This window comes from Anabrus simplex, chromosome 8, assembly GCF_040414725.1.
Source record: "Anabrus simplex isolate iqAnaSimp1 chromosome 8, ASM4041472v1, whole genome shotgun sequence".
Taxonomy (NCBI): domain Eukaryota; kingdom Metazoa; phylum Arthropoda; class Insecta; order Orthoptera; family Tettigoniidae; genus Anabrus; species Anabrus simplex.
The window spans coordinates 18,209,789-18,237,452 of NC_090272.1; the positions used below are offsets into that span (position 1 = coordinate 18,209,789).

Below are 27,664 nucleotides of genomic sequence, written 5' to 3' on the forward strand. Positions count from 1 at the left end.
CCCTCGATTTGTTCCTGACGATTTCTCCCTCCTCAATTCAGTCTCTATAATTCCTGGTTTCTGTGATCACTAAGCCTTGCTAGCAATGTTTACCCTCCAAAATCTCAGCCCCAAATTACAAACCAGAAGAGTCTGCAACAACTGGAAACTTCTTCCTGATCTGTTATCTGACAGACTACCTGTCCTTACCCCCCTCACTCACTGGCAATGTACACATAATGGAAGAATCTCTATTTCGAGTGCACTGATGATGTGATTCCTAAGTTACCATTAAAAATAGGAAGAAAAAACCCTTGAATTTTGAACGAAATTATATTTTGCATAAGGAAGGGAAATCTGCTCTATAAAAAGTGGAATCAAAGACCAAGCAACAGCAGATAAGAAAAATACAGGCTGACTACAAACAATACCAAATCTGCAATCCATGAAGCTTATATTACGTTCAATCCAACAGAAATGTAGGCATTTATTAGGAGCAAAATTGGCCACAGCAGAAAACTTTAAATACAATGGATTTTCCCTTTCCAAACTGCAAGAACTCGTTTAAATGTAAATTCAAATTCAAAAATAACTTCTCTCCACCTGACTCCACTGAAAGTATATTCCTACCAAGGACAGCCTCCCCTCAGTTTCCTCTAGCCAATCTATATTTCTCAGAACAGGAAGTTCAAAATAGCTAACGGAGAACTCGCCCCTATGCTGTGACAAATCCAGACTTGATACCTGCTCATATTCTCCTCTACTGTAAAGACGTGCTGGCACCCTCGTTTTGTGCCCTGTGCAACATGTTCATTCACACCAGGACTGTGCTGCAGAAATGGAAACATGCTAATGTCGTTCCTATGTTCAAAGATGGGGATAATGAAGACACGGGCAACTACCGCCCTATTTCACTAACATCTGGCATCTGCTTGCTAAGAAGATACTGGAGTTCCTGGCCGATCAAAACCTGTTAAATCGAAGCCATCATGGCTTCCTTCCAGGGAAACCTTGTAAAACTCTTTCAACAAAGGTGGTTGAACTGCGTTACTCTAGACTTGAGCAAGGCTTTTGAACTAGTTCTTCCTCAAAGACTCTTGCTAAAAATTAGCAAATATGACATCGAAGGCACACTGATGATGTCAATGAAGTCATTCCTTGTGGGTCAACTGCAGTGTTGAGTTTTGTGGGGTCAGGTCATCGAATACAGTGATAACCTTGGGAGTATCATGAGGGTTGGTGATTTGGCCTTTGTTGTACATGGCCTTTACCCTCAACCCTTCAGACTGTGATGTCCACTATGTTACAGTATGCAGACGACTCCATAATTTACAGAGGCATAGGAAATGACGAAGAATTAAAACACTTCAAGCAGATCTGGACAGTGTGGCAGTATGGTGTACTGTAAATAAAATGACTCTGAATCTGAACAAATGTAAATATATAATATTAAATAGTCTTTCACTGTGCGGCAAAATTCTTACTGTGTCAAGTTCACTGTGAATGCAGGAATACGCATTTCCAGCAAATTAATGTGGAACGTACATGTAGAGGAAACCAAGTGTAAAGTCTTTAGGATACTAGGATTCGTCAGTTGTAATCTTCAAGGGCCTAGAAGCCCAGCGCTTTGAGCGGTGGATATTTCCATGATATGACCCATTTTACTATACGACCTTCATGCCTGTCATCCCACCAGTGAGGAAAACATGAGGAAGTTAAGTGCAGACCAACATTGAGCAGAGCAGGTAATAAAGTTGCGACTGAACAATTAACATCTATTAGCAACACGTGAAGCCAAACAAACCTAATCTTTATTCGAAAATCTCTAGCTGGCACTGTTAAAAATATCCCCCTTCCACTGCCTCCAGCTATAATATCGCCCAGTCCGTAGAGCACAAGGTGTCTCTCTCCCCCCCCCCTCTTTTGCTAGAACAGCATATCAATCCAGGTTTTACAATCACTCTGCTCAACTCTGGAATAACCTTCATCTACAACAAATTGGCCGCAAAGCGAAGACTCAAAAAGGCCTTAAAACCTGTGTAAATGGAAAACGTATATATGAAGTAACTCTGTGTGTGTGAGTGAGACAGAGAGTGTGGGAGAGAGAGACCGGATGCCCTTCCTGACGTCAACCTCATCAGAGGAATTAATGAGATGAAAATGAAAGACGTGATATATGATATTAGATATGATATGTTATATTAAATATCACATATTACATGATATATAACATTATTACTTCTGTCGAAAAGCACCAAGGTGGCTTCTCCATCAGAAGGATGAATCACTATCAACAGCATCATATGCTCTCACTCCATAGTTATGAGCAGTAGCAGGTGTGACACAGTAATGATATGTGCATCACATCAGCAAAAATAGCATGCTGATTTGCCTTTTCTGACATACGATAGTAAATCTTTTATCTTCATGGAGCATGTATGGTTCCTACCCTTCTCTAGTGCAACATACTGCGTGTGTGTTTTATGCTAGATCACCCATCCTGTTAAAAGAAATAAAGTAATGGCACCATCAATAGATAACATTAAACTGTGGCAAGGAAAAAAAGTATATGAAATCCTGACAGAAACTACACAAACATATGCACAGAGTGGTGATTCCCACTCCAACAAATACACACCTTTGCAACAGCTGCAGGATGTACAGGTCCTTCATATGGACAACCACATACACACGAAACATAACCTCGAACACGAATACCTTTCTGAAGAGCAGCTTCAGTCACTTCTCGGAACCTTTCTTCACTCTCCTTCATCGTACAGTTGATGTTCTTCAGAGAAAATGACTCTGATGCAGCTCCAAATATGGCTATTTCTGTAGCTCCAGCCTCTACCTAAAATTATGGAACGCACAATAATACATGCAAACTGACAACAAAAGCCCATACAACCAGGAAAGAAGACAATAGCCTGACTAGATCTGAACAGGAAATACCAGTATAAAAGATTAGGCATGACAGTCACCAGCCTTACTACTTATTCTGTACCACACTACAGACATTAAATTCGTGGACTACAGTATTGCAGACAGGTTGCATTAAAAGATGGTGCCCTGACATGCATACAGTGCAGGGGTACTGTAATCGAATGCAAGTAGTGGAAGAAAAGAGTGTCATGGTTTGAGCAATGGCCAAACGCTAAATTCTGGCAAAAATTAGGCAAACTCTTAACCAAATTATTAGGATGGAGAGAAGCAATGAACATTACCGAGAGGCAACCTGAGCTGAGTATAACTCAGACCATAGAGCAATAGCTATCTAACAACAGAATAAGACGTTTAATCCTGACTCATTCCTGTGGTAAGCCCAACTGAAGGTGCTCGAATAAGACAGCCTCATATTTACTGGCAAGTAACAGATTTCCTGCAGGACCAAATTCCAGCACTTTGGCATATCCAAAGACAATAAAAGTAGTCAGTGACATTATTGCTAAGGAAAAAAATGATCAATACTTACCGTCCGTGCTCGCCACTATTAGTGTCTCGGCTTCGTGCGAAGCTGCCAACCTCTCTAGTTAAGGTGAAACTCCAGAGATAAGAATCTATATTTTCGTCATTTTGGCAAATTTTTTGACAAATTGAAAGGATTGAGTTTCTTCTTTCTTGCCACACAGTTTATTTTATTGAATTCAAACAATTTATCACTTTAATAAGGCTTTGTTTGCCAGTCTGCACACAGCAGAAATTGGCGTGGCATCTGCTGAACTGTTTTGTTAGGTAATGATGTCATTGTCATGTTTCCATTTAATCAAATATGCCTGATCTTTGCAATTACGCATCCATGGGATGGGCCAACAGCCCCTTCTCCTGATATATTTATACAGACTCAAGCTGTAAGATCTACCATATTTCTGAATGAATTTATAAAGCCTGTTATGGACTAATATTTCAGTACTCGACTGTCATTGAGCAACACTGTATGCTTGTATTGGTATTCCTGATGGTACTACAATAGTGCTGACAACTATAAGTTTTGTTATTCTTGTACGTTTAATCTTTTTTGTGAGTTCTGTGGTGGTAGCCAGTCTGTTTATGTTTGTGAAGTACGCGCGCAAGAAACATCTTGTAGTTGTATATCAAGATGCTATTATTACTGAAAGACAGTGTGCTGTAATAATTGATAGCTCGTATCCAAGGGAATAAACAATATGTGTAAACATAAATCAGTCTAATTAAGCAACGAATTGCTGAACTTTTGATAGGAAAGTGATGGAGATCAGCTATTACCGAACAAAAGTCTCCATTGAAGAAACCAGGGACAAAAGGTCATGAAATGTTTTTGAATCAGATTGTTCTAATTAGGACAGTGTGGCACCAACTTCAAGCCATGTTAAGTCCAGCACCTTTAGCCAACAATCAAGACATTACAGAAACTACAATCCCCATAATTTTGACCCAGGAAAATTTGCATTGTGAAAAACAAAATGCAGGTGAATCATTTTCCATTCTTTGGAGAAGGAGAAGAGGAAGAGACCAGCTTCCAGAGTTACCAGAATTTGCACAGAAGCAGCTAAGAAAGAAAAGGAAGGAAAAACATACAGTTCTGCTGACTTTTAGGTAATGAATCGGGAAGAAAACGTCACTTGAACTTTGCTTTAATTTTCCCGCCAATTGTAATTTTACATTTATTATCCGCACACTTTATCTTGGTGCATTTACACCCTAGTGCTGAATTGGTCGACCTCAGCGATCTTCGAGATTCGTACTGGCAACCTTTGAAACACAAACTGTGAATCGCTTAAGCATCGTTGTGCGACATCTGACGTACACTTTACGTACTAGTACTGTTGTTGTTTACACAACAAAGCCAAAGTATAGAATTCATGCTAGGAACAAGATTCGCATCGAGAAATGTTTTATAATGTTATATAATGTGTATGTGACATAGTTGTTGACTTAAGACGATAATGGTTTAGAAATTTCATATTGATCATATTCTCGATTCGATTCAGATTTCATTTTCATTCAGTTGGCAGCACCAGGCAGCACTATCGATACTGGGACAGCTCCCTCCTTACTCCTCACCCAGTACACAAATGCACCAAGATAAAGTGTGCGGATAATAAATCCTATTTTTCTCCACAATATTCTGCCAATTGTAACAAAATTTGTATGGTACCAGTATATGTATCAAACTGAACAATCTGCATAAGCAGAAACGTATCAGGAAGAGGAAGAAGGGGTAGAAGAAGAAGAAGACTCACAGCTATATAAGGAAACCTGCGTATGGAATGTTTGACTGCAGAATTTTTGGACTCCAAAATTTTAGAAATAAAAATTACACTAACTTTAATACGATATATCACCTTATATAAATTATGTACAGAAAAATGAATACATAGTGCTTTTTAAAGAAGTATTATCTACCTAATTACAAATTTCCATTAACATATTAAATAAATTTCATGAAAAGAATGAAATTAAAAATTTCAAAAAGATTTTGGAAAAAACTATTAATTGTAACAGAAATGTTCGTGACATCTCTACTTTTATGTAGGTGACATTTGTACAAAGTTTCATGAAAATCCATGCATTAGGTAAAAATACCTGTTTATCTCAGTAGTGTTGCCTTAAGAACTGGGTCTGGGGGTGTGAGCCCCCAGTTTAGAGGCGTTTGGCCTATAATTTCCCGTGTAAACACCATTGGCCTGGACAAGATCATTGTTCTGGATTGGTTAGGTTAGGTGTGGACAAGACAAGTGATTTGGGAACCAAGCAAAGGTGGCTCCCAGGTTAGAACTGCCGTGTTAGGCCTCTAGTTCCCTGTTCAAGAGCCCCTTCCCCCTAGAACAGAGAGTGCACAAATTTCTATTATAATTTTACCTTCCGCAGCCCAGTGCTCACTACATTCAGCTGCGCGCGGAACGAATCTTGTTTGTTTACACGCTAGGGAAGGATGTTGTCAAGCAGTGCTCAGTGCTGCCAACCTCTGTACATAGGAACTGATGAGTGAGTGATGCTTCGATAGCTGGTGGTGGTGATTATTGTTACACGACTGGTCTGGACTGGTTTTTGCTGTGTGGATATTAGGATAGGAACTGGACTGCTTCTTACCGTGCGGACGGTTAGGATAGGATCTGGACAAGACCACTGGTATGAACGGTTACCAGCCGCATTGCTTCCTCTACATAGTGGTTTTTTTGTTTGTGCTTTTATTCAGCCGGGGTTGGTAATGCAATGTATTTATCAGTATTGATGGCAACGACGTCACATTCTGTTCACGTTGACCAATAAGAATGCAAGTAGCTACTTTAGTCATGGCCGATGGCGGGTGCTGCTCTTTATTACATTGTAAAAGTAAATGTACTTTTTGGAGCGGGATGGTGGGTTCCTAGACATCGCAATGAACACATCTCTCCTCTAAAAGGAATTCCAAGTAAGATTTGCTTTATTTTCACTTCCTGCGCTGCGGAAGGTAAAATTATACCGAAAAATTAATATGCAGTGCTTTTTAAAGAAGTATTGGCAAAAATTCAGAACAACTTACATTTTCCAGCACATGCATCTAGCCACGATTACACTGTCATTTGTTTCTTTCTCGCTCACAGCTTGATCGTGCGGTGGACAGAGCTGCCAACTGTTCATATAAAGAACTAGACCTAGTGCAGCGGTGCTACTTTTGAATTTACGAATCTCATGACAAAGCCATTGGTGGATTGGTTAGGGCAGGGATGGACAACACAAGTGATTTGGGAAGAAGCAAATGGGGCCCCCAGGTTAGAACTGCCGTGTTAGGCCTCTAGTTCCCTGTTCAAGAGCTCCTTCCCCTAGAACAGATAATGCACGAATTTCTTACCCTCCTCTGCATTAAGGTACCGTACGTTCCTATCCTGTATTCAGCATTGTTTCCTTTATGTCCTGTTACTTTGTGTTTTTATTCTGCGAGAGTTGGTAGTATAATCTAGTTATTATGATTGACATGAATGACATCACATGATATAGGCCTAGATGTCGATTCCCATAGGGAACCTGAAATATTTGTCCCGAATGAGTAAATGTCCAATAACAGACCATTTATAGTGACATCACATACGACTTTACGTTGGCCAATAGGAATGCAAGTTTGTAGTTTATCAATGGACAATGGCAAGTTCTCCTCTTCCTTAGGTTATAAAAGTAAATGTAGGTTTTGGGGTGGGATAGTGGGTTCCAGGACATCGCTATGAACACATCTCTCCTCTGAAAGGAATTCCAAGTAAGACTAGCTTAAATTCTACTTGCTAATAATGCTACTAAGGTTGGTGAGCATAGGCAGTATTTCTACCCATAAATGACTCAATAATAGGAGATGTGAACAAATTTTAGAGAAAGTGACAGAATATTTTCAATCTCCTTATCTGGAGAAGGTGTTCACTCCTCAACATGCTGACTGGTCACCAAAATGCTAAAGTAAACAATGAATGCAAGGCATGTTCTTCTAAAACGTTGATACAACTGAGATAGTGCAAGCCTAGTTTATTACCTAAATAACTTTTTCCACATGATGGAGAATTATTAATGAGTCTTTATATAGGAACACATGTCACAGTGAAAAATTTGAGAATTACCAAAATTTGAAAAAATACAGAACTGTGGATACTCACAGCAGCATTTAAACCTTTAATATTTGGAACAAGCACTGGATAACTAACACCAGGAAATTTCGTAATGCCTTTCAAAACCTCGGTATTATCAGCCATTTGAGGTACCCACTTCGGCGACACAAAACTAGTAGCTTCTATAGTTTCGAATCCTGCTCTCGAGAGTCTGTTGATGAATTCTATTTTCACTGTTGTTGGAACTACACCTGGTTCATTCTGTAATCCATCCCGAGGACCCACTTCAACAATCCGTACTCTCTGCGGTAACGGAGCAGATGAAAACGTAACTCTCTGAAATAAAACGAATTTCAACGATTTCAGATTTTCATAGAAACGTCTAAAATATAAAAAACATATCACCGTAGAATTTGTTTATAAATATGTGCCACTGGTATCATGAAACAAAGACAAATGGACACAGGAAAGTGCAATGAAAATAGGTTTGAAGCACCTAAAGCTAGATTTAAACAGCGATGCCTCTCACCTCTACAACGTTGACATCGTCATATGACTTTTTCCGACAATGATGCACAACTGATTTCAGAGATTCCCACATTATATTCATGCAATATAGTCTACAACTGGCATTTCACTACATGGAGTTGTGGTTAAGTTATATCCGATGACACGTACACTATCTAATAGTGTACGCGCCCGTTTCGCAGTCTTATTTCATGGTCCAAACTTTACAACAGGTTCAACACTGAAAACATATTTTTGAGTGAATCTTCTACTTACACTTGTACTTCTAAATGTCTGTCCAACTTGTTTTGGACACACATTTACAAGACATCTTGAATATAAGGACACTAAAGGAGACATATTTGTTTATACGAGCGCAGCGAGGGATCCAGTCGGCCGTGGTTTATTTTTTCGAGTTCCCGTTTACACCACCAAGTCGCGCGCAAGTCGTTTCACAAGGAATGATTTTTTATGGAAATTGCTATGGAAATAAGTGACATTTCCCCTATTCAAGTCGAAGCACAGTAGCTTACTTCCCGATAAATGCTCCCCACTCGGCCCTGCTTCTGCGCCTTTGTAACGGAAATAGCATACGACCTTACACTGGTTTCCTTTCAAGGTCGTTCGCTTACTCTGACTAAAGCAGTAGGTAAAAAAAAAAAAAAAAAAAGATAAGTTGGGGAACAGTACGTCGTACTTAATTGTCGACTTGGATTTATATTTTTGACTTTTCCCCTTATATTAGCATGATTTTCATCATGTTTAGCTGAAACTAATCGAACTCCTTTTGATTTTATGGATGGGGTACGGTATCAGAATTAGTTTCGGGATTTAATGTTGAGTACAGTACATTGCGGACATTAAGTTTCTGTTGCTTTTATTTTGTAAGTCCTCAGGCAAGTTATTATATGCAAAGAACGATAATAACTATGGCTCAGAAGTTGAAGGCCTACAAATTCCCTTAAAAAAACCTGTAAAAAACTTAAATATAACCAAACACGACGTAAAAATGCGATCCAAATGTATTCACAAGTTTTAGTTTTAATTACTTATTTAATGAAGGAATATACTGTTTTAACTCTCTTACTTTCGAAGTTGATGTGAGCGATCCTCAGAAATGAGCGAAACTTGCCAGCGTCGCTCTGTGAATACGCTTCGTTTCTTTATTCTTTGATAGACCGAAAATGGCACCTAATCTTGGCACGACAATTAAAGAGAGTTCAATCAAGACCGACTCCAACCAAATACACTACAGACAAATACAGTAGAAAAAATACGCGATACTTCTGAATTTAGCCATTTAAAATGGGAAACAATTCGCAAGTAGCGCTCCTAGTGGCAGAACCTGGAAATTCACGCTAAATTCAAATATCATTGGAAATACATATACGGAAATGGATAAATAAATTACGTCTAGAATGAAAGTCTTACTAAGATATTAACTTTAGAGTTTCTAAAGCAATTCTGGATAAATGAATGAAGAATTATTTAACAGGTTAATATTTAAAGACCGAAATCAATCAAGATCTTGATCTTTCATTTATGCATTACTTAAGCATTCCTGCCTGAACTTTCACGGCTAGATTTGTCTTTTTTTTCTCATTTAAAAATATTGTATCATTACATTAAGACACTTGCCAATAAAAATATCGGTACATTCCTTACACACATGATTCAGTGAATTTACATTTAAGAGGTGGACAATTTTCCTCTTAACTTGAAGCCTACTAACAGAAAGAAAATCTATAAATTTAGCCTCAAAAACATTTTTTGCTAGTTGTTTTAAGTCGCACCGACACAGATAGGTCTTATGGTGCCGATGGGATAGGAAAGGCCTAGGAGTTGGAAGGAAGCGGCCGATGGCCTTAATTAAAGTGAAAATGGTGTGAAAATGGGAAGCCACGAAAAACCATCTTCAGGGCTGCCGACAGTGGGATTCGAACCAACTACCTCAAACACATTCAAAATTTCCCTATAAGCAATACCGGTACTTGCCATTTCATTAGGGTAAAGCAAATTTGCATCATCATTATGTTTCAACAAAATATGTACATTTCTTAAGTCATCCATATTTTCTTCAGTGCTTCACAGCGCATTACGGCATTCCAAATGGGGTAACTTGGAACACAACCAGCCACACACGTATGCATATACATTTTTCTGAATTCAGTCAAAATCCACAGATCACACCTACAACAACACATCGGTATTGAAGGTTAACTGCTGCACTATACAATAAAATAAGCTTATTATATTTTAACCCAGTTAAAATATGGGTCGCGCCGGTCAGAAGTTTAGGAAGTACAGTACTGAAAAATTTATTTGTAACTGGAAGGATATAATTATATGCAAACACAATATTTACTTACGTTTTCTTGTCACGAGGTCACGAGGAAAACAGACTAAATTTTGAGAATCCTTCGATACATCATAGTTATTGCAGCCAAACACAGCACATATCTTTCTACTCATAATGAGAAGAGATATAAAGGAATGACACACGCTACTATTTACTTATTTACAGAGAATATGCACCACTTAGCGAAATTTCGCAAAACATTGATTGCCAGCGCACCTTGGAGGACAGCCTTGAAACTGAGAGTAGTAGTACACTATACACTATGAATTACGCCGAAAGTGTCAAGTTCGAAGTCATCTTTAATTAAAAAGTGGTTACATGAGTTTTTCTATTACACATCAGAACGTAAAATTATATTCTCTTACGTTTGCAACAAAGAGGTGTGTGAAACTTGTTTTCTACTTCCCTCTAACGAGTTATTATCAATTTAGCAAATTAAACATGGTATTTTAACTGATGCGTATTAAATACGTAAAATTGAAGCTGCCTAGAAGTATTTTATAACCTATTTGAGAGTCTATATGAGGCGGCTAAAATAACAATTAAGCACCCTAAAATCCGAGGTCTAGTAATTGCTATTCCATGTTTCTGTGGAGATGAAAGTGTAGTGTGTTGTCTCAATATGAAGAGAAACGTGTTAGAATAAACACAAACACTCAATACTCGAGCCAGGAGAATAAATTAGACGCGATTAAGATCAAGATCGGAGCGGGAATCGATTCCGTGACCTTCTGAACCGAAGGCGTCTTGCTGAACATTCATCCAAGGATTCGGACAAAAAGAAATCATTAGTGAGTTTAATAATTTCTATCAGTATTAACATTCAACCTTCGTGGTAGAAAAAGGAAAAATCATTATTTAGTTTCATTATTTTTATCAATTTTAACATGAAATTCTAACATCCATTTTAACAGTTTCAATCTTGCCGCATGATGTCTAAGGTCGGGTCGCCACGTGCGCCACAGTCAACATGTCTCTCAGTGTAGTACGGGAGAATACGGAAATGTCCGGTGACGTCTATAGTGTATTTACTCCAATACTCAGAACGTAATACAGAAAAAAACATGGCGGTCGAATTAATCAGACTGCTGGTATTGGCCAACATGAAAATACCAACGACGGTAACTTAATATGACGTGTGTAATATTACAACTAACTAATCTCATTTTGTTCCGTATTGAAGATACAATAAGTAAACTCTTTCAAGATTAAAATTATTGTGTCCACCTTTTCAATACAAATATATATTTTTTTTAGTGCTTAAATTTTACATGAATGAAACACACCAGTTAGGGACATGTTTCGCCCTACTTATGGGCATCTTCAGCCTGTATTAATCCTAAGGTCAAGAATTAAAACTATAAACATAGGAACTTACAGTAAACTAACTTAATACTAAATACAATTGTCTTATGCTATTTACACAGTTTATAATATATACAGTATGTACAATAAGTGCATTAACCTTGCCAGAATTTATGAACAATGAATTACATTTTTTACAATGACCAGACCTCCAATTGCAGATTGGATTGATCACAGCTTGAATTGGGGCTTGTCAATAGTATTGACTAGAATTTATCACTGCGTGAGTTGGGGTTTCTTCAGCTGTTATAGTCGCCTGAGTCATAAGAATTTTTACAATACCGGAATCTTGGATAAAATCGTCAATATTCAATTTATAGTCCACATGTAGTTGGAAATGAAATCTATTCAAACGAAGACAACATTTGGGCCAAAAATAAATGAACTTCATATAATTGTAAATTTAAGAGGGCTTTCTTTTGTAAGTTGCTTTAATTTCATTTCTTATCCAAATCTCGTTGACCTTATTCTGAATTCTATTCGTATTATGAACAATGAAATTTGAATTAACTTATTTTATAATGACTAGAATTCCAATTGTGGATTGGATTGATCAAGCGTGAATAGGGGTTTCTCAAAATGTATTGACTAGAATATATCACTGCGTGAGTTGGGGTTTCTTCAACTGATATGGTCGCTTGAGTCGTAAGAAATTTTATCAATACCGGAACCTTGGTTAAAGTCGTTCATGTTTGGGTTTGAAACAGTTTGAATATTCCTTTAGAAAGAAGCATAGTTATGTTTTAAGGTTGAAGCGTGTAAGTAGGATACATATTGTTGATTTCAGTCATTGTTTATCAGAATAAAAATATTCCGTCATTCTTGTCGATAAACTTCCCATTGGTGCATATTCAATCTGGGAGGAATATGAGTTGTCTGTAACTGGATAAGAGAAAAAAAACGGATAATTAGAATGATGAATGTGGAACCCGATACGGTAATAAAGTAGAGTGAGTGTTTAACATATGAAGTTACTTGTCTTGTCTTGATCCCAGCTAACGTCGACAAGACAAGTAAGTTCATATGATAAACACTCACTCTACTTTATTACCGTATCGGGTTCCACATTCATCATTCTAATTCCCCGTTTTTCTCTTATCCAGTTACAGACAACTCATATTCCTCCCAGATTGAATATGCACCAATGGGAAGTTTATCCACAAGAATGACGGAATATTTTTATTCTGATAAACAATGATTGAAATCAACAATATGTATCCTACTTACACGCTTCAACTTTAAAACATAACCATGCTTCTTTCTAAAGGAATATTCAAACGGTTTCAAACCCAAACATGAACGACTTTAACCAAGGTTCCGGTATTGTTAAAATTTCTTACGACTCAGGCGACCATATCAGTTGAAGAAACCCCAACTCACGCAGTGATATATTCTAGTCAATACATTTTGAGAAACCCCTATTCACGCTTGATCAATCCAATCCACAATTAGAATTCTAGTTATTATAAAATAAGTTAACTCAAATGTCACTGTTCATAATACAAATAGAATTCAGAATAAGGCCAACTAGATTTGGATAAGAAATGAAATTAAAGCAACTTACAAAATAAAGCCCTCTTAAATTTACAATTATATAAAGTTCATTTACTTTTGGCCCAAATGTTGTCTTCGTTTGAAAGGATTTCATTTCCAACTACATGTGGACTCTAAATTGAATATTAACGATTTTATCCAAGATTCCGGTGTTGTAAAAATTCTTAAGACTCAGGCGACTATAACAGCTCAAGAAACCCCAACTCACGCAGTGATAAATTCTAGTCAGTACTATTGACAAGCCCCAATTCAAGCTGTGATCAATCCAATCTGCAATTGGAGGTCTGGTCACTGTAAAAAAATGTAATTCATTGTTCATAAATTCTGGCAAGGTTAATGCACTTATTGTACATACTGTACATATTGTAAACTGTGTAAATAGCATAAGACAATTGTATTTAGTATTAAGTTAGTTTACTATAAGTTCCTATGTTTATAGTTTTAATTCTTGACTTTAGGATTAATACAGGCTGAAGATGCCCATAAGTAGGGCGAAAGATGTCCCTAACTGGTGTGTTTCATTCATGTAGAATTTAACTACTAAAAATATATATTTGTATTGAAAAGGTGGACACAATAATTTTCATCTTGAAAGAGTTTACTTACGTGTAATATTGTAAGAAAAATCACTTATGCGCGTATGAAAACGCTTCGCCAACTAATACCTATCACATATAATAAATTAGAATCACATATAATCTACTAGATACATGGACAGTCAGACGGCAAAAGAGAACAACAAGCTGATTATTTAGAAATGTTTACTTAGTCAAATGACATCTCACCTAGTGGCCAAGAATGTTAAGGACTCGAGACTCTATGGTCTGACACCGTAGTAAACCCATTTGAGTCACGTTGGACGAAAAATGTTCACTTTCAAGTTAGCGCGCCGAAAGCCTGGGTTCAGTTCAAAATCTCTCCACAATATTCAAATAAAGTGAGAGCATATGACGCTGTTGATGGCGATTCGTCGGTCGTATGGCGACGAAAAGCATTTAACAGACTCAATGGTGCTACTAGACAGGATTAGGCTATGTGCCGGCACAGGGTTTCACCTTCCTACTGTTATATGTCACGCCAGACATTTCATCTAATTAACACCTATGAAGAAGTGGACATTAGAAGAGGCATCCAGTATACTAGATGCGCACAAAAAGCCTGGATTAAGTTCCAAATCTGCCCAAAATATTCCAATAGAGTGAGAGCATATGACGTTGTTGATGGCGATTCCTCGGTCGGATGGAGAAGGAAAGCCTTGAACAGACTCATTGGTGATACTCGACAGGATTAGGTTATGTGCCGGGACAGAGTTTCACTTTACTACTGTTATACATCACGTCAGTCATTTCATCTGATTAACTGCTATGAAGAGGTTGACATTAGGAGAGACATCCACTATACTAGATTGCGCGCCAAAAGCCTGGATTCACTTCAAAACCTGACCACAATGATAAATAGAGTGGGAGCATATGACGCTGTTGATGGCCATTTGTCGGGCGGTTGGAGTCGAAAAACCTTGAACAGACTCACTGGTGCTTCTCGACAGGATTAGGCTATGTGCCGGCACAGGGTTTCACCTACCTATTGTTATATATCACGTCAATCATTTCATCTCATTAACTCCCATGAAGAGGTTGACATTAGGAGAGGCTTCCAGTGTACTAGATTGCGCGCCAAAAGCCTGGATTCAGTTTCAGACCTGTCCGCTATGTTATGACGCTGATGATGCAGTTTTGTCTGTCGGATGGAGACGAAAAGCCTTGAACAGAATCATTGGTATTATTCGATAGGATTAGCCTATGTGTCGGCATAGGGTTTATACCTTCCTACTGTTATGCGAGGGTTGGAGCAAAAGTCATGGCAACTACTTTTCTCTTGAAAATACCAGTCCGGTTGGAAAATGTGACATATACAGACGAAAGGACAAGATGTTTTCTACATTTGTGAACATGAATAGCACTGAAATATCGTAACATACTAATTTTAGTGTACTGGGCTATATGGCCTTTCCTGTGCAGAAGAATGACAACACAGTGCACATAAAGTTAACATGACAAACGTGGGTCTAACGACCCTCAAAGTAGTCAATCAATCAATCAATCAATCAATCAATCAATCAATCAATCAATCAATCAATCAATCAATCAATCAATCAATCAATCAATCAATCAATCAATCAATCAATCAATCAATCAATCAATCAATCAATCAATCAATCACTACTGATCTGCATTTAGGGCAGTCGCCCAGGTGGCAGATTCCCCGTCTGTTATTTTCCTAGCCTTTTCTTAAATGATCGCAAAGAAATTGGAAAATTATTGAACATCTCCCATGGTAAGTTATTCCAATCCCTAATTCCCCTTCCTATAAACGCATATTTGCCCCAATTTGACCTCTAAAATTCCAACTTTATCTTCATACTGTGATCTTTCTTACTTTTAAAGACACCATTCAAACGTATTCGTTTACTGAAGTCCTCCCACGCCGTCTCTCCACTCTCAGCTCCACTGACCCTACTACTGACACCACACGCTGCAAACGATGTGGAAGGCGCTGAATACCATCTGCCTCAGCATTTGCCGCACCATATGTGAATCGGGTTACCTTTTGGTGCACAGCATTAGCAATGTCCTCTCGTGTTGCAAACTGCCTAACACGTAGTGGTTCCTTAGTCTTTCGAAATGGCGAAAGGGCGATATGTCGGGAGAGTACCGTGGGTGCTCCAATTCTCCCCATCCCCAACGTCGCAATAGCTACCCACCGCGATGCGATTTTGCGCAGTTGCAGCTCATTACGCAATATCCTATGGACGGTGCGTTTCTCGATGCCACTTGCCCTCTCTAACTCCAGTAGCGTCCATCGTCTGTCTCCATCCAGGAGCTGCTCGATGACGGCACGTGCAACGTCCGTCCGCACACTGATAGGTTGCCCCAAACGTTGCTCCTCACTGGTTGACACACTTAATGGCTGGAACTTTCCTACCCACCGTGCTACTGTACGGTATGATAGAGCATTATTACCAAGGGCTTCCACTAATTCACTGTAACATTCCATCGCATTTCTCCCTCGGAGAACGGCTAGTTTGATGTAAGCGCGCTGCTCAACACGGGTTCAAAGAGGGAAAGGATGGACAGGGGGGAGTTGTAGAAAACAGTGGTCTAATGATCTAAGGAGAAGGAGATTGCAGGCTAAGCGCACTGTTCAGGATTAGAATTCAGGACAGGTGTCTGTGCGAAATCGGTACGAGCCACTCCAGATAGAGCAACAGAGGAAAGATGAGGAACAGGGAACTGTTGCCGAGATATGTGGAAGTAGGAGGGAAGGAAATGGTAGGAAAGGGAAAAGTAGAATAGTGGTTAGGAAAAGACAGATGGAACAGGGTCATGGCAAGGAGAAAATGGAGAAGGAATTAGCTTCTGCAGTTATCAGGAAAGATAGGGCTGACCAGGAGGGGAGGGCATCAAATGAGGTAAATGAGGTGGGTAGGGATGAGGCTCTGGTCATGGCGGATTTCATCGTTAGACATGTGGGGAAAGTGTGTGGAGGAAAGGGAACTAGGGTAGAGTGTTATCCAGGAATTAGGTTGAGGCAGATGTTTAGGAAAGTAGAAGAGAGGGAGGAGGGGAAGGAGAAGGTGGTAGTGTTTCACGTTGGTACCAACAACGTAAGGCAAGCTGATATAAGTACCAACATAGTTGGGGATTAGTGGGATCTGGTAAATGCAGCACGGGGAAGTTTAAGGAAGCGGAGATTGTTATCAGTGGAATTCTGTGTAGGACGGATACTGACTGGAGGGTGACTGGGGATTTAAATGAGACTATGGAGTGGGTATGTGGGAAACTGGGAGTGAAATTTCTAGATCCTAATGGGTGGGTAGGAGATAGGGATCTGCGCTCAGATGGCCTTCACTTAAACCGCAGTGGTACTTATAAGTTAAGAAATTTGTTCGGAAGGGTAACACGGAGGTACATTCAGGGAAACGGGGTTGTCTAGGGAGCGGTGATAAGGGTACAGAGATCTGGAAGTCAAGTAGCGATGACAAAAATGTTAGTGTTGAACTGTAGAAGTATTGTAAAGAAAGGAATAGAATTAAGTAATTTAATAGATATATATTTACCAGATATTGTAATAGGAGTTGAATCACGGCTGAGAAATGATATAATGGATGCAGAAATTTTCTCACGGAACAGGAGAGTGTATCATAGAGATAGCATAGGAATGGTGGGAGGGGGAGTATTCATTCTGGTGAAAGAAGAATTAGTAAGCTACGAAAAAGTTAAAATGTGAAACATAAAATTCTAGGTGTAAGGCTCATTTCTAAAGATAATAGGCAACTTGATGTCTTTGGAGTGTACAGACCGGGTAACGCTGACATGGATTCAGAATTATTTGATAAGATAATTAGCTATGTGGGAAACGACATGGAAAGGTATGTGATTGTAGCGGGGGATCTGAATTTACCAAATGTCAATTGGGAAGGAAATGCGAACGACAGGATGTATGACCAACAAATGGCAAATAACCTAATATGGGAAGGACAGCTGATGCAGAAAGTGATGGAACAAACTAGAGGGGAAAATACCCTGGATGTGGTGCTGGTAAAACCAGATGAGCTCCGTAGAGAAACCGAAGTATTAAATGACATTAGTGATCATGAAGCTGTTTTTGTCGTAGTTAAAAATTAATGTGTTAGAAAGGAACGTCTTAAAAGTAGGACTATTTGGCAGTACCATATGGCTGATAGAGCAGGCATTAGGCAGTTTTAAACGTAAATATGATCGGTGGAAAACTGTAAATAAAAATGTAAACAGACTCTGTGATGGGTTTAAAGCAATTGTTGAGGAATGTGAAAACAGGATTTAAAGGTGATAAGGAATGGTAAACACCCACCTTATTATTATAGAAAAATAAAGAGACTAAGAAGGAGGTGCAGATTGGAAAGAAATAGAGTTGGAAAAGGCTGTGAATATAAGGAGAAATTGAAGGAACTTACTAGGAAATCGAATCTAGCGAAGAAGGCAGCTAAGGATAACACGATGGCAAGCATAATTGGCAGTCATACAAATTTTAGTGAAAAATGGAACGGTATGTATAAGTATTTTGAGGCAGAAACAGGTTCCAAGAAGGACACCCCAGGAATAATTCATAAACAAGGGGAGTGTTATGTGAGGATCTTCAAAAAGCAGAAGTATTCAGTCAGCAGTATGTAAAGATTGTTGGTTACAAGGATAATGTCCAGATAGAGGAGGAGACTAATGCTAAAGATGCATTAAAATTTAAATATGATAACAATTATATTTACAATAAGATACAAAAGTTGAAAACTAGAAAAGTGGCTGAAATTGTTAAGATTTCTGGGGATTTACTAAAGACAATGGGTTTGGATATAGTGCCATATCTGAAGTACTTATTTGATTATTGTTTGGCTGAAGGAGCTATACCAAATGAATATAGAGGTGCTATATTAGCCCCTGTGTATAAAGGAAAGAGTGATAGACATAAAGCTGAAAATTACAGGCCACTAAGTTTGACATGCGTTGCATGTACGCTTTGGGAAGGCATTCTTTCTGATTATATTATACATGTTTGTGAAATTAATAACTGGTTCAATAGAAGGCAGTTCGGTTTCAGGAAAGGTTATTCCACAGAAGCTCAACTTGTAGGATTCCAGCAAGATTTAGCAGATATCTTGGATTCAGGAGGCCAAATGGACTGTATCACGGTTGACCTGTCTAAAGCATTTGATAGGGTGGATCATGGGAGACTACTGACAAAAATGAGTGCAATTGGACTAGACAAAAGAGTGACTGAATGGGTTTCTATATTTCTAGAAAATAGAACTTAGTGAATTAGAGTGGGCGATGCTTTATTTGATCCTGTAATAATTAAGAGGGGAATTGCTCAGGGCAGTATTATTGGACCTTTATGTTTTCTTATATATATATACATGATATGAGTAAACAAGTGGAATCAGATATAAGGCGTTTTGCAGATGATGATTCTGTTACTCTGTATAGAGTAAGTAATAAATAAGTTACAAGATTGTGAGCAACTCCAATGTAACCTCGATAATGTTGTGAGATGGAATGCAGGCAATGGTATGTTGATAAACGGGGTTAAAAGCCAGGCTGTGAGTTTCACAAATAGGAAAAGTCCTCTCAGTTTTAATTACTGCGTTGATGGGATGAAAGTTCCTTTTGGGGATCATTGTAAGTATCTAGGTGTTAATATAAGGAAAGACCTTCATTGGGGTAATCACATAAATGGGATTGTAAATAAAGGGTACATATCTCTGCACATGGTTATGAGGGTGTTTAGGGGTTGTAGTAAGGATGTAAAGGAGAGGGCATATAAGTCTCTGGTAAGACCTCAACTAGAGTATGGTTCCAGTGTATGGGACCCTCACCAGGATTACCTGATTCAAGAACTGGAAAAAATCGAAAGAAAAGCAGCTCGATTTGTTCTGGGTGATTTCCGACAAAAGAGTAGCGTTCCAAATATATTGCAAAGTTTGGGCTGGGAAGAATTGGGAGAAAGAAGACGAGCTGCTCGACTAAGTGGTATGTTCCGAGCTGTCAACGGAGAGGTGGCGTGGAATGACATTAGTAGACGATTAATTTTGAATGGCGTTTATAAAAGTAGGAAAGATCACAATATGAAGATAAAGTTGGAATTCAAGAGAACAAATTGGGGCAAATATTCATTTATAGGAAGGGGGAGTTAGGGACTGGAATAACTTACAAAGGGTGATGTTCAATAAATTCCCAATGTCATTGAAATCATTTAAGAAAAGGCTAGGAAAACAACAGATAGGGAATCTGCCACCTGGGCGACTGCCTTAAATGCGGATCAGTATTGATCGATTGATTTCTGCCATCTCGCACGACACTCACCAACTGACTGGCTCCACAGCCCTCGCTGCGCTACTACCAGCTATCACAGAGCAATATGTTGTTCTTCCTACACACTATGCCTGCAGAATTTCCAGACGACACATATACGTTAGTGATCCGTTCATACATATCTACAAGAAATATTTAGTTGCCATGACTTTTTCCCCAAACCGCGTATATCTGTCAGACATTTCATCTCATTAACTCCCATGAAGGGGTTGACATGAGGAGAGGTATACAGTATATTAGATTTCGCGCCAAAAAGCCTGGATTCAGTTCCAAACTTCTCCACAATGTACAAATAGAGGGAGAGCATATGACGCTGTTGATGGCGATTCATCGGTCAGATGGAGATGAAAAGCATTGAACAGGCAGATTGGTGCTACTCGACAGGATTAGGCTATGTCCCGGCACAAGATTTCACCTTTCTACCGTTATATATCATGAACCGTTCGGTTCATGGCCCATTAGACGTGATATCAATTTAATTAGAATATGCAGATGCGACCGCAAAGGGCTGGTGTAATATTAGGTAATACTGTGCAAACAAGACGCAACAGTTCGCGGTGGTGACAGCATCATAGCGTCAGTTTGGAGGCGTAGTTCTCAGCCATACAAAGGGGGAGATGAAGCCAAGCCAAGGTAAAACACGAGTATCTCTGCAAGAAACAGCGGGGGAATTCAGGCGTGATGGAAATAAGACTTGAGAGATACCTACGTCCACAGAAGAAATATAGAGATTTTAAGGCGATAGGATTATTGAGAGCAATTTTCTGAGTGAATTGATATGCCTCATGAAGCTAATCATCATCTTTGGGAATTAATTGGAATTCATCTCAATTACCGTGAGAAAAATTCCAGCCCGGGATAGGAACTCAAGTGGCCAACGCGGGGAAGAACATCGCGTGGCGTGTGCTAGTCACTCGAATAAATACTGCACTGAGGAGGCGCGGAGATCATTCTCAGTAGTCAACGCTGTCTGTGAGGTGCGTCTCGTGTGTCGGTTGCTCTTCGATAGAACAAAGCATTCTTACTCTTGCTTTGAAGTTACAGAACTCTCTTTGTCTGTGTGGCAAGCGAATACCAAATATAGTAAATGTGCATCTTAGATTTGAACAGTACATATACAGATACACTTATTCTACGAATAATTAAATCCACAGTAGTCTGACGCGAACTCTTTCTAAGTCGGTGTAGGCTCGGAGTGAAGAGATTAAATTCAATTGCCTTAGAATAAACTATTTCACGTGGACAGAAAGTAATTGCAGAAGCATTAGGCGCTTAACTTGAATAAACGCCGTGAACCGTAAATGTTAATTTGTGTGGCGCAGGTGTAAGGCAGTTGAGGCCAGAACTTTATTTGTACGTGAAGTCTGTGTGCGATTTTATACGAGTATCAGTATAAATGTTAGGTGAATAGCCACAAGGAGTGCATTAGAATGTGAGATAAGGACACACGCATCTAACTAGTTATGTATAATAACACTGCATTTCCTTACAGTTGCCTTAAATCACAAATATTCGTCCGCCAGTGCTAATCTATTACGGCGCGTGCCTGCTGAACGAAAAGGTCAAGGTGGACATCATTAGCAGCTGGGAGACGAAGATCCATTACCGAGTTGTGTTGGTCATCACGATCCGTACGCGTCATCAGTACGAGGTTCCAGTAGAAGAGAGAAGACCATGGTGATGTTGCTGGGATCGAGCCGAGGAATGCTGCCTTCTGCCACCAACAGTAACATGGGATACTAAAGGTGCTGTCCGCTATGGAGAATCTTTAAGAGTAGCTACTAATGAAGGACATGCAGATTCTAACTCATAAGCATGAGATACGGTAGGATAGCTTCACCAAATAATGTCTATGTAATTTTAATGCCCTTCAGCCGAACATGTAAATAGCATTTACGTCCAGGACAGGCATGTACAATCAGTGTAGCTTATTTATTTGCAAGTTGTTTTCATTGATCATAGTTTAGGTTGTTTCTTTATCGCTGTATATAAACTAGTCATTCAGTTGAAGACGGGATTTGTTAGTAAGATCGTTAATAGAAGAACTTGCGTAGTCTATAAATTTTTATAGGCAGACATTGTGTCTTAGGCATTAGCTAGAAATGCATGAGCATGTTTAGAGAAAAATTTCCTTTGGTTGTCAGCTGTAGAAGCTGTAAGATCATCACAATGGTTCCTTTAACGCATCTTCAGACAATGAGCGGGAGTCGAACGGCAGAACAGACATCATACATGCAAAGAGTAAGGCCCAGGCGAGAAGAATATGTTTAATCAGCCCAGTGATGCTAAGATAGACTGACCCTTAATCCGCGCGAGTAACGCAAGAATAAGCGTGTTAATGTGATGTATAATGGCTTGTCTGAAGCTTCGTTGATGAAAATATGTGCATGTAGAAAAATGCATAGGAAGTAAGAGTTACTAATGCTCTGTATTGGGCTCTATTGATGAATAAGTTTGAGTGCAGGTATACACACAATAAGTAATAAGAATAAGGGTGACAGTTTTACGTTAAACAATATAATGAAAGGGCAAGGTAATTAAGTTATTAGGTAAGGGCCTGTATTGCATGAAAGGAGTCTCGCCATCAGCTGGACTACTCACCTACCAGCGGGGTAGACTCGGAAATCACTTGTGGAATGCGTGATGGCCACTAGACAAACCAGGTCGTCTGTCTGGACTTGCCGAGGGTGAGCTCTGACGTCACTTCTTGGGGTAGCTGATCTTTCACCGTGCAGATCAGAGGGTCGTTGTCTCTGCCAAAAGTTTCAACCTGGTTTATGCACACTTTTATAAGTGAAATAAATACGCTGTTCCCTTTGTATTTTAAATTACAAGAATGTGGAGGCACCTGAGCTACTCTGCGCATTGACAATATACTGTTTGTTTTTTTTACTCAAGAAAGGGCACCTGAGCCAAGGCTCTTATGGTGCAATACAAGATTAAATATTGGCAGAGTTTACAAATTATTGACAATACAATAATAGCTTATTTCTAAATCCATTACAGTCTTACAAATATAAATAAAAATATATAATACCACTGTACAATACTTGGTTTGTAAGATTTACTCATTTTCTTTTGTCCATTGATTATTTATTTTTGTTTAAATTTTGAAATTGTTGTTGCCTGTTGTATATGTTTTGGAAGAGAATTGTACACCTTCGCAGAGTAGTGCCATAAGGAGTTACAACCATACTTACTAGTTTTTACAAATTCGGTATGGACTCTCTTTGCTCCTCGAGTGTTATATGAGTGTATGTCAGAATTTATAATACAGATCGTGTTTGTATGAATCAATTTATGCTTAATTTTATATACCATTATAGCTGAAGCTCTATCACGTAAAATGTGGAGTGGTAGAAGTCTGCATTTCTTATACAAATAATATGTAGGTGTTAAGGGTGGTAAATTAAAAAGTATTTTTAGTGCTCTTTTTTGTAAAATGGCAACTTTCTCAAAGAATTCCTTATTGCAACATCCCCAAACATGAATCATGTAAGTCAGGTGACTTTCAATGAGAGCCTGATAAATAGATTTTAAAAACTGATGGTTGAACTTATATCTTAGTCTGTGAAGCACTCCAATTGCTGGAGTTATTTTTTGGAATATGGTTTTAACTTGCTCGTTCCAGTCAAGCATTTCATCTATTTTGAAACCTAGAAATTTAGTAAATTGTACTCTTGATAAAGGATGATCTAAGAATGTTAATGTAAGATCGAGAGGAGTTGCACATGCGGGCTTGTGAAAAATCATGTAGTTGGTCTTGCTAAGATTAATGGATAGTCTATTGTTTGAAAGCCAAGTTTATAGTAATCTAATGTCATACTGCATTTTTACCTCAAGTTCTTTAGCAGAGGTACCAACATAGAAAATATTTGTGTCATCTGCAAAAGGAGACAATTGTCCTTGTAATTTTAGGGAGCCTATTTCATTCACAAATATTAGAAATCAAATTGGACCCAGTACTGATCCCTGAGGAATTCCGATTGATATAGGAATACGTTAACTTTTAGCATTTTTATATGAGACGAATTGTGATCGATCACTGAGATAATCCATAAACCAGTTCAATGCTACACCTCTTACTCCTGCGTCTTCCAGATTTCGTGATCAACTGTGTCAAAGGCTTTTCTTAAGTCTATAAATAACCCAGAAGCTAATGTTCGTGAATCAAGAGCTTGCTGCAGTCTAATGCTAATATCCTCAACAGCATTGTATGTGCTGGAATTTGGAATAAAGCCATATTGATATTTATAAAATTAATTATTCTTAAGAAGGAATTTCAATAATCTTATTTTAACAATTTTTTCTAATATTTTGGCTAAAATGTGCACGTTAGAGATTGGTCTATAGTTGTTTATGTCTAATTTATCTAAGCCTTTAGGGATGGATATAACTTTGGCAATTTTTAACAATGTAGGAACTGTACCTTCAGCTAACGATTTGTTAATAAATGCAGTGATGTATGGAACTATTTCGGTTGATGACTCTTTGAGAATTGTGTTGCTTAAACCATAACAATCCCAACTACTGGAATTTTTTAGTTCTTTTATCATACTTGCTACTTCTTCATTGTCAGTTGGGTAAAAGAATAAAGAATATCCTGGAGCTGTGTGACAACTATATGGATTACTGGTATTGGTTTTAGGCAAATTAACAGGTAGATCCTGACCAATACTAGTAAAATATATTTTTCATGTTGTATATCACAGGGGTTGGTGATTATATTATTATTAATTTTTAGTTGAATATCTCTATTGTTGCTAACCTGTTACTGTAATAAGAACTTTCAGCTTCTCTTTTGAGCTTAGTGACCTTATTACAGAGTATTTTATATTCATCTTTTAGATATTATGAGACATACTGGCATCCCCTTCCCAACCTATAATGCTGTCTCTTGATTTTCCCATATATTTTATTTTTATAATTTATGAGGTTGAGGAGTTCAGGAGTCATCCATGGACATCCTGAGTTTTTATGCCTTGATTCAGTTATTTTCTTAAGGCTAGATATGCTGGCTTCTGCTAAGAGATTAGTTAACTTACTAACAGTAGTTTCACAGCTGTCATTAGCATCAAGTATCAAAGGATTTTTAGATAAAAGTTTCTTGGCGCTTTAAATGCCTATTGTTAGAGTGTGTGTTGCGGTGGAATATTTAAAAATACTGCTACTCTCTCTTACTGGGATGTCAAGATCACAGACTAGTACATTGTGACCACTGAAGTCACTGTAAAAATTATAGACAATTTTTTTACAGGCTGCATTAATATAAATATGATCCAAAAGTGTAGAACTCTTTTCTGTTACTCTAATGGGATATATATTATTACACGGCAGTTGGCCATAACATTCTCCTAGTTTACTCAACTCAATAGATTGCTGATATTGTGATATTTTATCAACATTAAAATCCCCAATTGTAACATAAAATCTTGTTCTATACTTCTTCAAGTTCAATTAGAAACGACTTTCCGAATGTATAATGTGGGTTATAACAAGCTAAGATAAGTATTTCCCTTTGAAACCCACTGATTTCTATTAGTAGTATGTTATATGGTTTTTCTATACAGTTAATTGACAATAATTCTTTGGCTTGATGCACTGATTTAATATAGGTAACAATTCCACCTCCCCTATTGTAATTTCTAGAGCAAAAATAACTGTCATAGTTACATACATACATACATTATCATTATAGACTGTTATGCCTTTCAGCGTTCAGTCTGCAAGTCTCTGAGAATTTACTAAACGTCGCCACCATCCTCGATTTGCAACTAGTGTTTTGGCCTCATTTAGTTCTATACCTCTTATCTTTAAATCGTTAAAAACCGAGTCTAACCATCGTCGTCTTGGTCTCCCTCTACTTCTCTTACCCTCTATAACACAGTCCATTATTCTCCTAGGTAACCTATTGAACCCGACAGGGGCATGATCCAAGGACCTTTGGTTGATATTGATCTTCGTAATTACGCACGCAATGCTATTTAAGGGAAATAATGCTGAAACTGATTAGTATTCATATCATTAATAGAGGTAATACCGAAACTAATTAATATTCATACCATTGAGATAGATAAATTGTGTCCTCTAAAATTATTCTACGAGGTTTCTTTGTCTGCAACTTATTGCGCAGTATTGTCCTTTGAGTGGCGGGGGCCCGCAGAGGAAGCCAAGCCAAATTAGACCCGGGAGGGGTTATGAATGGGGATTCCCCGTGACATCACTCGAGAGAAGTCATCCCTCCTCAAGACTCACAGAATGAGGGGAAACCAACGTTTTCGAAACGAAATATAGGAGCCATCTTGGACTCGGACTAGCCAACTTAATTACCTACGATCCGGAAAATTAATGAAACTCAAATTATGGAGTCGTCTCCCGATTTAAAATGGATAAATGTCGCTGGGACATTTATTTAGAGTGTTTAATGTCCCTTTTCTTGATAACTTTCAGAAGAAGAAAGAATGCTGTGTGGTTTCTGCGTAGAAAAGTACTGGGCCATCTGGTTAGTCTCATGACACGGCCTCGAAGAAGGGAGTTCACCACGCAAGGAGGGGGAAGCCGGACAGATTTTAATTAATTGAAGGAGATCCATCGAAGGATAATTGAATGGTTATGTCTCAATCGCATCAACTAAATATTGGTCACCGATTAGCCGTACTATTATACCTCGAGTATGCCGTGAATAGGCGATACGCAAATTAGTGGAAGGGGTATCGCTCCCTTGTAAAAACTACTGCAGTAAGGGACGAGCGTCATTCGGGGCTAGCGGCTCATCGACGGCGAAGCTATGCTCGGTTAAGCCCTCATTAGTTCTTTGTTCAAGTGAAGTTAACTCCCATTTTAAGTGAAATAATAGAATTCGCATAAACAGTGTATAGTTTGGTCTCTGTGACGCCAGTGTTAACCTTTTTATAAAACCGTGATGTGTAAAGTAATATTATTATCATTACTATAGTATAATAATCTTACGTAGCAGCAGACTGAATAGTGGCCGAGAGATAGACGAGATTCGGTACTGAACCGCGGACTACGTAGTCGCTTTCGAGATCGTGACCGGACGTTCACAGTGAACGCTGTTAACCGGAGTGTGAATTAAACAGTGACGTTGTGTGTGTACAGGATTAACCGCCAGCGGCTCCACCAGCATCGAACAATGGATCCTCAACTTCAAGATGGAATGGAAATGGAAGTAACCATCGCGGTGCCCATGGACCAGGAGTAAGCTCAGGATGGACCTCCTGAGCTGACGAAGGTGTCATCATGCGATAGAGATGAGTACAAAGTTTTAATATCTGGCATGCATAGAGCAGATGGGAATGTTTATTGTAAACTGACGCTATAAGAGATTAAAGATGTAGTCCAGTTGAAATAGAGCGCCGCAATGGGCGCGTAGTTATTAATACTTAGTTTAGGAAACCGACGACAGGTCTGAGTAATTGATTGTAAAT

At 38.6% G+C, this 27,664-nt stretch overlaps 1 protein-coding gene across 5 annotated transcripts in view; it reads right to left on the reverse strand.

Annotated features, from left to right (window-relative positions):
* Hmgcl (hydroxymethylglutaryl-CoA lyase) overlaps window positions 1-8,628 on the reverse strand; it is a 56,699-nt gene extending 48,071 nt beyond the window's left edge. Inside the window, exons 1-4 of one of the 5 annotated variants that reach the window (XM_067153010.2) lie at window positions 8,409-8,625; window positions 8,059-8,277; window positions 7,578-7,865; window positions 2,618-2,830 (exon numbers count right to left, since the gene is read on the reverse strand). In XM_067153010.2, coding sequence (XP_067009111.1) covers window positions 2,618-2,830; window positions 7,578-7,865; window positions 8,059-8,139 — 582 coding nt within the window. In that variant the 5' untranslated portion in view covers window positions 8,140-8,277; window positions 8,409-8,625. Of the gene's footprint in view, window positions 1-2,617; window positions 2,831-7,577; window positions 7,866-8,058; window positions 8,278-8,312 lie in introns of all 5 variants that reach the window. The other 4 variants (XM_067153011.2, XM_067153012.2, XM_067153013.2 and 1 more) reach the window with 4 other exon arrangements.
* Window positions 8,629-27,664: the final 19,036 nt, after the last annotated feature.